Raw genomic sequence first — 12870 nt, forward strand, 5'->3', positions numbered from 1 at the left:
ATTAGAGTGCATGAAGGCTTTTCATCACCTTTTCTGAATCAGCCACTCTATTCTCCCGTTTGTCTGCAATACTCAGGTACAACAGCAGGTCCACCCGAACCTGACGGCGAAGGAGGATGCCCTCCAGCACATCGAGGAGCTGATCCTGCAGCTGCTCAACATGCTGTGTGTGGCCCAGCCTCGCTCTGTGCAGGATGTAGAGGTACAGCCTTCGCCATTGCTCCTCTGTTTCTGTTTTATGTATGAACTAGGATGCAATAGAGTGGAAGGTGAATATTAAATAAATAAACATTTTTCCAACAGGGACACAGTTTGTTTCAGTGCTTAATATGAGAAAGATTAATTATCCTGCTTGCCTCTGAACAGGAACGCGTCCAGAAAACTTTCCCCCACCCTATAGATAAGTGGGCAATCGGTGATGCCCAGGCAGCTATCGAGAAACGAAAGAGACGAAACCCCTTGCTTCTCCCTGTGGACAAGATACACCCATTGCTTAAGGTAATGAAACCAAACCACCTGCACATCTCTCATCCTCTAAAAATGTCCACTTCCTTCAAGGACCGAGAAGGAAGTGGAGGTTTGTCAGCAACCCAGCCATCTGCAGAGAAATAATTTATTTCAGCTTGTTTGAGTTCATATCAACACTTATAAACATTATCTGGAGTTGCCCTTTAAATGTTTTGTATCAATAATTTGTCATTTTGCCTTTTCTCTCCCCAGGAGGTCCTGGGCTACAAAGTAGACTACCACGTGTCCTTGTACATCGTGGCAGTGCTTGAATACATATCAGCGGATATACTCAAACTGGCAGGCAACTATGTTGTCAACATTCGGCACTTTGAAATCAGCCAGCAGGACATCAAGGTGTCCATGTGTGCAGACAAAGTGAGAAACTTCAGTTTTCACAGATGATGTTAGAAGTCGGGCCTGGTTTTGATTGACTCTTACTGATGAGCTGCTCTGTATGTGGATGTTTTCAGGTGTTGATGAACATGTTTGAGCAGGATGAGGACATTGGTTTGATGTCGCAGTGTCCGGACGAGCCCTCGTCCTCCGGTGAGCTTACATACGACGACCTGGTGAGGCTTGAAATCGCAGAGGAGCGGCAATACCTGCGAGAACTCGACCTCATTATCAAAGTGTTCCGGCATCACTTCCTGTCAAATTCCAAAATCTTCACAGCGGAGGTGAGGAAGCTGTAAATAATCTCATTGTGTGTTTCCTAATGGGAGACTAACATGTTGTTATGTAGAAAAATGGACAAAAATTACATTTTTACCACTACTTTAAAGGGAAAATGTCCACAAGTGGGTCCTATTTAGTCACAGTTAGATTTCCAATAATCCCAGGAACTTCAGAACAAAACAATTTTACTTTGTCTTATAATATCATATCTAACTACTCATCTTAACTTCCTATTTTAGTTGTATGAACACATTATTATCTAAGTTGGTGCCTCATTTCCCCTGTTGTCTTTACTGAACTGAAAATATCATGCAAAAGAAAAATCTGTGAAATGAACCAGCAGCCAGATTATGTAGAAAGTGATGAATGCTCGTACTCTTGTGCTGAATAAGTGTTCAGCTTATTCCAAAGCCAGCTTATTAACAAACAAGTCAAGTTTCCAGCAAGCCATTTCAGTCAATTCCACTGTAAGATCATTTAGAGATTACAGCTGAAAGTCTGTAATCGGTTTACTGGTGATCAGCATCATGGAGCTGTGTAAAGTCCCTACACGGATTTTTCTGTGATTTGTGCCTGTCAGATCAATGCTATGCAATGTAGCGTGTTCTTGCTATTGAACAGGTCAGAGAAAGGCCGAGCACAACGGCTATGACCCAAACTCTCCTCCAGAAAACGGATGGATTGCCTTGTTGATCACTTGAATATTTTTTGTTAGAAAAAAATAGTAATAATACCAATACTGAAGAAATGAAGAGTGCATCTGCATATTTAGAAGACCTAAATGGAAAAGTCGAGTCACATGGGTCACTGTGGTTTTGCGTATTTTGGGTTGGGTAATTTGTGGTGTCATTTGGGTGAGGAGGATAAACCTTTGTGAGGCCCAGAGGAATGCAGAACATGTAATTAAGTTGAGACAGGAACGACATCTGCAGCCCCCACCAGAATAACCTCAATTATATCTGTTGAAATACTTCATAATCTGAAATTACTCCGATGTCAAGAAAGTGTTGCAGTCCAATAATGACAGGGCTGAACTTCAGCAGTCTGTAAGCAGTTCAGACGGTTTTAGATTTCCCATCTGCCTCCCTAAAAGCAGATCCTGCTGTTGTTATGCGCTTAGACCAGATTCTCAGTCTTTTTTTCTTTCACTTTCTTCTTCTGTTTTTGCTCCATGTCCACTGTGCTTATGTGTGATTTCGGAACCTGGTTGTTTTAATATACTTTTACTCTGTTCACACATGTTATTTTATTAGTTTGGGGCAGGAAAAAGCAGCTTAAGCGGCCGATACACACACACCACCTCATCAAACACTGATGGAAATGAGCCATCCTTGATTTAATTGAGTTATAACCCAGTTATCTTCATGCATTTCAAATTCAATATTATAGCCAACAGCCTTAACATGCTAATAACTTTATAAAAACAACCCTGCATGTTCATTTTCATTCAAATATGAATCGCCAGATTTTAAGGGTATGAGGGGAAAATGCAAAGAACTGTTAATAATAGAAACTATATAATTGTTAAATGGAGTAAAGAGCAAGAAAAACATAAAACTGTAAAGACTGTAAAGCATGATGCTGTATGAGAAGATTCTGATTCTGCAGAAATCAGTGGTTTGTTGGCCGTAGTGGTCACTTGCAGTGTTATGAGTATGAGGGGGATTATACGACCGCCATGGCAGACAGATTGCTTAACCTACAGCTAAATGCAGGCATGTTTACATTCCTTCTAGTTTATCTGAGCATCTGTTAAGCCGTTAATGTCTTAAAGCGTGTTTTAGTGTGAGGTCCTGAATGTAGGCTGAAAAATAGCCTGAGCGTATGTATTGACATACAAGTTAGCCATATGATGTGGAGCTGCTGTCTTTGGAGTATCTTTCAAGCTGAGACATAATCGCAGCAATTAAAATTTAAAAAAATGGCATAAATTTGTACAATGTTTGAGCCAAATAAATAAGATTGAAGATTGAAAATAAGGCTAGATTGAAGTGTATTTCTGCTGTTGCAGCAGAAATACACTTCTGTCGGTGTGACATCAGCTGCGTCAGCAGGATTCGTGTCTCCCTCAGAAAGTTGCCGACAGCTAAGAGACCAACAAAAACATCAAAGCTGTCCAAGAAATGAAGTAACACTACCTTTAAATGTCTTTAGAAAGGATGAACAAGCTGCCTCCATTTTTGGTGAAGCATTAGAAACAAGGAGGAGGGTTGTCTGGAACCACAAACGATCAAAGTCCTACTCTGTGTTTGAGCTGCAGGCTGTCCTGAAGAGGAGGAACCTCGAGAAAAAAAAATCAGTAATTGTTGACAAAACTTCTTGGAGGCGGCCACTTATTAAAAATAAAGATGTTTTAAAAAAAAAAAAAAAAAAAGGATGTTTATGGCACTACATTGAACTGGTCGAGCAGCTGGTTCATACAGAGGCTCCAGCTAGTCCATGCAGCTGCAGCAGGTTCAGATCCCGGTCTGGAGCCCCTCCTGGTTAGATTTCATAAATAGATATGTAGACACACCATTTCACAAAAAAATAAGTAAAAAGTAAAAGACAGGATTTGAGGAGGCAGAAAACAGAGTCTGGTAAACACAGTTAAACAGATTTCTTCAAACCCTTTTTAAGGACTAAACTAGAAATGGCTTGACTTGTGTAAAACTGTCTGACACTGCACAGCTATGGCCCACAAATTCCAGGTAAACTCTCTGATTGGAAATGATTACTCAACATTTTCTTTGTTATCCGCACCCCTTTCATGGATACAAGCTTGTATGTGCACGAGCAGTTCAGACTCCTGAGCGACAAAGTAGAAAAGCTGTTTTTTACTGTATTCACAACTAATCTAACCTGAAATGGAAGATATGTAACTTAAGTCAGCGGTTTAATTCAGTGAAAACACTGGATTTAGGTTTTTTTTTTTTTTACTTCAGTTATTGTATATCTTTGGTTACAGTGAAGGTTTAGAATATTTTAATAAGACCACAAAAGTAACAATCCCAGTTTGTTGCTGCTTCTCCGCTGTTTATTGATTCAGACTTGTCCTTTTTTTAGGATGTTGAGGTGATCTTCAGCAACATCTTGGACATCCACGAGCTGACGGTGAAGCTTCTCGGACTGATCGAGGACGCTGTGGAGATGACCGCTGACGGCAGTCCTCATCCGCTGGTGGGGAGCTGCTTTGAAGATCTAGCAGAGGTACATGAAATCTAAAACCTCCCCAGCTCAGCATGCAGATGGAGACTTTTTTACAACTTTAAATGTGATCTGAAAATGGTGAAATCACCTAAATACGGGATTTTTTTTTTCTTTTTAAAATGAAGTTTGTATGATTTGTTAATTTTAAATAAAGAAAAAGCTGATTTTACTAATTAAGAAAACTACGTGATTTCAAAAGCTGATTAAACTTCACAAATATTACAATAAGATGTAAAGATTAGGATTTATATTAGGGTTATTTCGATGCAATTCCAATTCTTTTGATTCGATTTAAATTGCAATTTTCACAATTCTTCATTATTGCAGAGTTTTGTAGATTAAAAAACAAAAAAATGTATAAAACTTTTTTTTTGCTAGTCATTTTTCTTGATTTCAATTATGAAAAAACAACGCAGTAGATAGACCATCATTCTGCTGCTATAATGTCCAAGAAGACAAGTAAAAAGATCAATAAAAACAACCAAAAAAACAACAAAAAGTTTGGATTATATATATATATATATATATTTATTTTTTTTATTTTTATTTTTATTTTTATTTTTTTAATTTTTTTAAAAACAGTTTGTTTGTTTTTTAACAAAAAAAAATCGATTCTAAAAATTGTGAAGGGAAAAATTCTGATATTCAATTCAATTTTCGCACCCGTAATTTATATCATGGTTTCCAAAAAGAAATGTAGTTTCACCTTTAGGCACAAAGAACCTCCATCTGGAGGGAAGAAGCTGAGAACTGCAAAAGCACTTGCTGTAAGGTTTTCCTCTCCTCTGAGGATGCCTGACCGAAGCATGACACCAAAAAGAGGAGAAAAAAAAATCTAATTGCACTTTGCCTCAATTCATTTTGAATGAGCTTTGGCCCAGAGGAAATGGCGTAGCTTCTGGATAATGTTCACACACGGCTGCTTCTTTGCAAACAGATGTAACCTGCATTTGAGACTTGCAAAGTGAACTGTGTTCAGAGTGACTCCTGGAAGTGTTCCTGAGCCCATGCATTGATTTCCAGTAGCAAATCATCTGTGTTTTTAATGCAGTGCTACCAGGAGCCTAACCCTCACTACTACTACTATCTAGATGAGATCTTCAAAGTCTTCACAAACTTATGTTGGGGAAAAAAAACGTTCTCAACATGATGAACATCTCTTTCCATCAGAGAGACTGCCTCTCTGAAATGCTGCTCACCAGTTCATCAGATTACTTTTCAGTTTGTTTCTATCTTCTATTTGTGTCCGTTGCTTTCCCAGCCTTGTTACAACTATACAGGGACGTCTTGCTGCCATCAAATGCAAAATTTGGGAATATAACTTGGACAAAATTCCTTTTTTTTTTTTTTTTTTTTACATTTAATAAAGCATCACAACTTTTTGGGAATTAATGTTGGACATTGCTTTGTTTAACTCTTACAGGAAACGTATCTGTAATTACTTTTTAAGTTTATTAGCTGAAAACTTCTTTATTAAAACCGTAATTGCCATTAATCCTCAACTCATGATCCAGCAGCCTATTTCTGTTGTAATAAACTGGTATCAAAGTGTGATATTTCTAGCATTAAAGCTGGGATGTTTTTGTTTGTTAATAGGAGCAGGCGTTTGACCCATATGAGACTTTGTCCCAGGATATCCTCAAAAAGGAATTTCATGAGCACTTCACCAAGCTGATGTCACGACCAACGGTTGGCCTCTACTTCCAGGTGAGATGTTTGATCAAAGTCTGTCTCTGTACGAGCCAAATCTTTTAAAAAGTAAATATTAAACTACAAGTAGGTCGTTTGCATGTTCACACCCAGCAGCAGTGTTTCAGTATTTGTTCCTGTTCATCTTTTGAAGTTAAGCTGGATGCCGGGTGGAATTCCTGTCGATATCGTTTTAAGGGCATGTCATGACATATTCAGCGTCCTGTGTACACTTTATTCACCGCTGCTGTTTTGTTTTATTTGGACATTCCTCACAAGAACAGCATTGAATTAGCCTCGGTGGGGTGCAGTTCGGCAGCCTTTGAAGTTGAAATGTTTGCTGGTGTTTTCCCAGGCCAGCGAGGCCAAATGAAGCAGCATCAGGGCTCCAAACTCACCAACAGCAACAGTATTTACACAGGGAGCCCTTCTCTCTGCTCCTATTTTTAAGGATTAAAAACAAGTCTCCAGTTAAGATTAATTATACACACGGCCCTCCCGTGAATCTTCTCACGCTGCCCGTGCCGAGTAAAGTTAAAAACAGACTCGCTGAATGGCCGTGCTGCAGCCGTACTGTATTACAGGTTGAGGCCCCGCTGTGTTTACTCGAGAACCACCAGTCTAACCCCCATTAGATCAACATCACTGCCACTATCCCCTGAATACTCACAGCCGGTGTTTATTTTCACTTGCTCATTGTGTGAAAGAGGGAGCGAAGAAGCACAGGAGGCAAAAACAATATGGGTTTATTTGTATGCTATATTGATAAAACAATGTTTAATTAGGAAAAATAAAATCTGGTGGGTTTTGCAAGCCAACAGAAATTGATTGGACGTGGGTATAAACAATCTTTGTCGTTGAATGTTGCATTTATTTATTTTGGAGCATGAGGGTTTAGTTCATACAGAAAGTTGCAGAAATGTTCATGATTGCCGTTTACAGGTTTGTGATAAAAGTTTTAGCTTTAAAAACATTTCTGGTTTTGCAGATTTTCAAATGAACACACTTGTGGATGAAAACGTTACCTGGAGAAACTCTGCACAGGTAGACTTAACCTTCAGGCTGATCAGATCGCGCCACGATTTCATCCAATAAAATTAGATGACCTGTAGGGCTGCTCAGCTTCACTTTAAAGTCCAGATAGGAAACTCTGTCCAAGTTTTCATGTCGTTAATCAACCATAAAAAGCTTGAGATTTTATGGTTTTGAATAGATTATATAAAATAATTTATCTATTGATGTGGGTGAAGAGCTGGCAGACTTTTTTATATACTCACTGTTTTACAAAACAGAAAAAAAAAGATGTTAAATCTCACATTCATCCATCAACAAATAACACTAAGTCTGTCACTTTCAGACACGTAACAGGCTTAATAAAGTAAATCTTCTTAAAATCCGTTTTAAGAAATCAGTCAGAGGCTTCTTCAGGTCCGATACAAGACTGAAAGATGCAGAAGATCATTCCTGCCAGCAGCCTCCGGAACAAGACCTCCTCAAATGAATTATTATTATTATATACTATAATATTGAATTTACCTTTGGGATTAATAAAGTATTTTTCATTTTATTCAGTTCTGCTGAATCATGTATTGATAAATTCTGGAGCCGTAACGTCCCTGTTGCAGCGTTTACAGTGAAAAATGACACATGATGACTAAACAGCCTTGTTTAAATGTCATTTTTGAGTTAAACTCGGCTGTGAAGTCACTTCGCATTTCCAAACTTCATCTTCAAAAAAGCAGTGATTAAAAATAAAAATGAACTGCACAGAAAACCGTTTAGCTTTCTAAATGTTCCCATCGTTTTACTGAGTGGAGTCGCTCTAAATGTTCTTACAGTTCACATCTCACGTCAACCTGTTTTATTAACGTGTTGATGTTAATGAAATCTACAAAGAGTGTTGGATCAGTCTGAAGCCATAATATGACTTAAACTCTTACTGTGATGGTAGATTCAGTTTGTTCCGCTGTGCGCGTTTCTTCAGCATAACATCGGAGCAGGAGGAATACTCCGTCTGCTCCTCCCTGTAGTCCGACTAGGCGGGTTTCTTAAAAGTGGAAAGTGGAGGTCTGATTTTCAGCTGGTTGGTGCGTTTTCAGACGTCATGTAATTTAAATAAATAACTTGTAATTTAGTTTTTTATTTAAAAGCAAAATATAACCGTGTTCTAGAGGAAAAGGAACCTTTACATGACTGCTGTTCGGGCTTGATGTTTTTCAGAAAATCAGACCAGAATAATTTAACTTGACGTTCTAGTGGGGATGGTGGGTATTGTTGCAGCCATCCCACCAGTATAGTGGTAGTGGGAACAGTGGCCAAAAAAGGCTCAGACTCCTAACAGTTAACAGAAGTCATTAGATGGACGTACTTCAAATAATCAACTTCTCTATTTGTTTAACTTGTATTAAGCTGCAAGCTGGGAACATTTGCAAAGCCAGATAGTTGAAGATGTCCTCATAGCGTACCAGATAATATGATATACAACACATTTTCACCTCTTGCCTCCAGTGATCACCACAACCTGGTTCAGAAACGTGATTTCCAGATTAATAAATCCAGCTGTTATATTCAGCATCAAGCCATAATATTTGTTTAAAAGCAGTTTTAACCATGTGTGCTAAGGCTGTGACGAGTTGCTTTTATCCCGATTCGATTCTGATTTTTGATCCGGTGCTGATTTAAATAGTGATTCTCACTATTCTTTGATATTGCTGATTTTTGTAAATTAAAAACAAACAACAAAAACGTAGAAAAATTTTTTATACTAGTCGTTTTTCTTAATTTCAGTCAGGAAAAAAACAACACGGTAGCCAGACCATCATTCTGCTGCTAGAATGCCCAAAAAGACAAGTAAAAAGATCAACAAAAATAGGGGGGGGGGAACCTTTTTTTTTTGTTGTTTTTAACAAAAAAATGGATTTTAAAATTGCAAAGCAAAAAATCCCAATATTTGATTTTTGCCTATTAGATTTCCCACACAATGTGTGCAACGTTAATGTGGCCTGTTCATCGTTATAAATGAGAACTGGTTCTCCACTGACTGATCTGGTTAATATGTGTGCACATGTTGAGCCTCAGTGATCCCTGTATGATGTATGATGTAATGGCAGTTCTGTATCAAGGGAAACCCAGTCCCAACATCTCTGCACCATCTCTGTGCAACACAAACTGTAAGGTAGACCTTTTTTTAATCCACACACAGCTTTTACTATAACACAACTCGTACCTGTCACAGACAGTTGCAGAGTTAAAGCCTCGTCTTCCTCCTCCTCAGATTTTGTCCCTTTGCAAGAGCATTGTATTTCCTCCATCATTCTTGACTTGCTGCCTCTCTTTCCTTCCCCCCCCCCCGTCAGACAGATGTGTCTGTTGAGCACTCAGCCCCTGCACTCTGCACCGTCTGGTATTGTGGGTAAATTACATCGGCTTTTAAAAATAGAACTGGCAGCCACACTGCAGGTCATTTTTCTCCTGGGGAGGAGGAGGTGGAGGAGGAGGGGTGGATGGACCAAAGCACATTTGATGTAGAAAATAAGCTGCAAATTAAGATGGCAAAAGACCGCAACATGAGTGTAAGCGTTGCCTGAACCTCTGAAGTGGGTGCATGTTTTGGTTGGAGTCATTGTGTGTGTTGTATGGCTGCTGCTTTGTGTTTTAAATTTACGCATGATGTCAAAGTTGTTCCAATGAAAATTTGATATTTCTAAATAGTCAGAAAGTCACCGGTTTATGGTTTGCTTCTTGATGTATCTGTGTTTCAGAAAAGTCATATCTTGACTTGGTGAAATCTGGGTATACCAAGCTGAAGTGCAAACCTGTAGCAATCACACACTCCATCTGTGCACAGGTGTGCAATCAGCTCCAGTCATCATGAAATAAGATTTTAGATGATGTAATGATGACAAATGCGCTGAAGAAGCAAGGAAAAGTTTCCATTGTGCCTCAGTTCACAGCGCTAATGTGCGTAGACAGTTTGTAAACCCTCAGGATGCTGACATATCAATAACATGATCTAAACTTAGGTCATTGTTCCCCTGCTGTCCATGAGTGTGTGTCAGGCAGCTGATAGCTTTCTTTTCCATGGGCATGAGTCTTCCTCTCCTCCCAACGCTCCCACCCCCAACACAGACACTGTGGCCGCTGATGTGGAGTCTGAGTACCAGCATATTGATTTTGAGTCGTCTATCAGGGGATCAGGAGATTAAAGTGGATACTGTGACACCCTCCCACCTCCCCTCTCCAGTTACCATGCTGCTTTCCTCGCTCAACTGCCTCTTCCTCCAAACTCGTCTCTTTGTAGCCTCGTTTCATGCAGTTTCCCATTTACACACAGAAACATTCATATTTTCATCATTTTGTTCTTTAGTTAAGTTATTTATGATCTGAAGTGAGGGTGGTAGTGGCTCAGGAGGTGGAGCTGGTTGTCCACTGGCCCGAAGGTTCGAGCCCTCCACATTGCAGCCCAGAGGGGGGCACAAGCCAGTGGTGTCTGGGTCCAGTCCCGAGCCCAGATGAATGCGGGGAATCTGGTGTAAAACATGTTCCGGCGTAAATGTGCACGTACGGTAGATTGGTAGATGGGAGCAGGTGAAAGTGAATAAAACTGTTTATGTTTGGCTCCTGGACTCTGGACTCCTGCTGGGACCACAAAGAGCGCGACGTAGACATGATCTAACAATTCAGAAAGACAGAAAAGAATGAAAATAAAATTAGATCCGAAAACCTTTTTGTTTTATTTTATTAGAAACATTTTTACTCCGATTATTACTTGCAGTTCTAACTTGTTTTTCCTGTCTCCAGTCAGTTGCAGATGGCTTTAAAGAAGCTGTCCAGTACGTCCTCCCCCAGCTGATGATGGTCCCCGTGTACCACTGTATGCACTACTTCGAGCTACTGCAGGTATGTAATGATTAGTGATGTCACACTTACACATATATTTATAGAAATTATCACAATATTAGGACTATCCCGCTAATAAACTTAATAAATTTTCCAAAACTGTGAATATGTAAAACCACATGAATGTTTAGATCTTTAAGTTTTATTTACTTCTATCTTTTTAGGCCAACATAACAAAATAATACACAACAAAGTTCCCAAGAAATGTCGTTCTGACTAAATCCCATATTCTACGTCAAGAATAACCAATCATACATGTTAACTTTAGATTTCTATCAGAGAAAACGGATGAAAAGAGGCTACCGCTCCTCTCTATAAACACTATTATTAAAATATTTCTGAACTTTTCTTCTCAGCCTGAGCGAGGCTTTAGAAACACAGGAGAAAACTTCGAGCTAGCTTTGACGTCCAGCTGTCCTTTCAAACAATAGCTGCTGTCGGCGACGTAAATAATATGAGAACAGTGAAAACAAAGAAACAAGGCTACATATCTGAAATTAGATCCTCCCATAGTAGATTCTACACTAAACACCACACTAAGAAGGCATCTGTCTCATGCAGAGTCGATTGAACAGTTAAAAAGTAAAGTTTGGAACTTGTGGTTTTGTTCATCTGTATGACATGAGGTTGTGTGAATGAACTCATCATGTTGTGTTGTAAACAAACAAAGGCCAGTAGTTAGCTGGAGGAGATGAAACATACTGGGCGTTTTTCTTTCTTTCTATGTCTGCTTTATAGCAGGGCGATTGATCTCGGTCCCACGAGGGCCACAGTCCTGCAGGTTTTCCATTGATTCCTGCTTCAACACACCTGACACTGATTAGGATCTGTTGCGGCGTAGTGGTTAAGTAAAAGTGTTACGGCTCAGAAGTTCATGGGTTCAGTCCCTGATCAGGCATCTTTACAAATCGTGTCACATAGTTGTGCTTCTTCTCCAAATGATTACACTTATCATATGTAAGTCGCTTTGGATAAAAGCGTATGCTAAATGACTGTAGAATAAAATAGAATTAGTCATTGTGCAGATCTTGATAAGCTGCTGTATCCATTCAATTTAAATCTGGTGTGTTGAAGGGTTCCTATGATGGTATTTGAAGTTTTCTGAGCTTTCTTATGTGTTACAGTGTTGAATCCTCGTCAGACATGTGAACGGCACCGTTTTTTTTTTTTATCACCTAAACGCATGTTTGAGTTTGAGTTCCAGCACTCTCGCCGTTCGGTTTCCATGGCGACAAAAAACACGTCGCTTTAGAGAGTTTTTTCTACTTGGAAATCCTTGTGACGTCCCAGGGGATACGGTTCGGTGATTGGTTACCTTCTACTGGTTAACAAGGGCATGTACAAATACATCAGGCGGGTGGAAAACGTGGGATAAAGTTATTTCCAACGATGGCTGCTGAGTTTACCAAAGAGAGACATCCTGCTGCATTCGTTGCTGTGGGTTGCTGTTTTCCACTTCGTTTTCAGGGACTGATTCAGGTTCCAACATGTAGGGCTGTATGCTATGTGTTGACATTGTATTTTGTTTATTTTTATTGAGTTCATATTAGCCTAATCCTTCTGTTTATGAGATGTTACAATGACGGCGAAAGCAGTTGCGGTGCGCGCTCCCGATGTAGTGCAGTGGCGGGAGGCGGGGCTTAATGCGGAAGAGTCTCAATCCACTCGTTTTGCCCACAGGCTGATCTGACAGCCTACGGAGAGGGTCGGTCTGAAGTAAATAAAGAGATTTGTGACAATAACTCGATCAATCCCAGCCTTTCTGGGCTCAGAAATAAAAAGAAATTAGTCTGAAATGCACATAATAGTTCCACTTTAAAGCAAGGGTACAAAGTAAACCTGCAGGACTGCGACCCTCGTGGGACCGAGTTGACTAGCCGGGATTTTCGGATAATTTATCAAAAAAAA

General features: G+C 39.6%; 1 protein-coding gene across 1 annotated transcript in view; it reads left to right on the plus strand.

Annotated features, from left to right (window-relative positions):
* Positions 1 to 12870, plus strand: part of sos2 (son of sevenless homolog 2) — a 45149-nt gene that overhangs the window by 18043 nt on the left and 14236 nt on the right. Inside the window, exons 2-8 of the mRNA XM_079261882.1 lie at positions 77 to 202; positions 367 to 498; positions 721 to 885; positions 981 to 1187; positions 4231 to 4374; positions 5971 to 6081; positions 10864 to 10962. Coding sequence (XP_079118008.1) covers positions 77 to 202; positions 367 to 498; positions 721 to 885; positions 981 to 1187; positions 4231 to 4374; positions 5971 to 6081; positions 10864 to 10962 — 984 coding nt within the window. The remainder of the gene's footprint in view (positions 1 to 76; positions 203 to 366; positions 499 to 720; positions 886 to 980; positions 1188 to 4230; positions 4375 to 5970; positions 6082 to 10863; positions 10963 to 12870) is intronic.

This window comes from Telmatherina bonti (genome assembly GCF_933228915.1).
Source record: "Telmatherina bonti genome assembly, chromosome: 22".
Classification (NCBI taxonomy): domain Eukaryota; kingdom Metazoa; phylum Chordata; class Actinopteri; order Atheriniformes; family Telmatherinidae; genus Telmatherina; species Telmatherina bonti.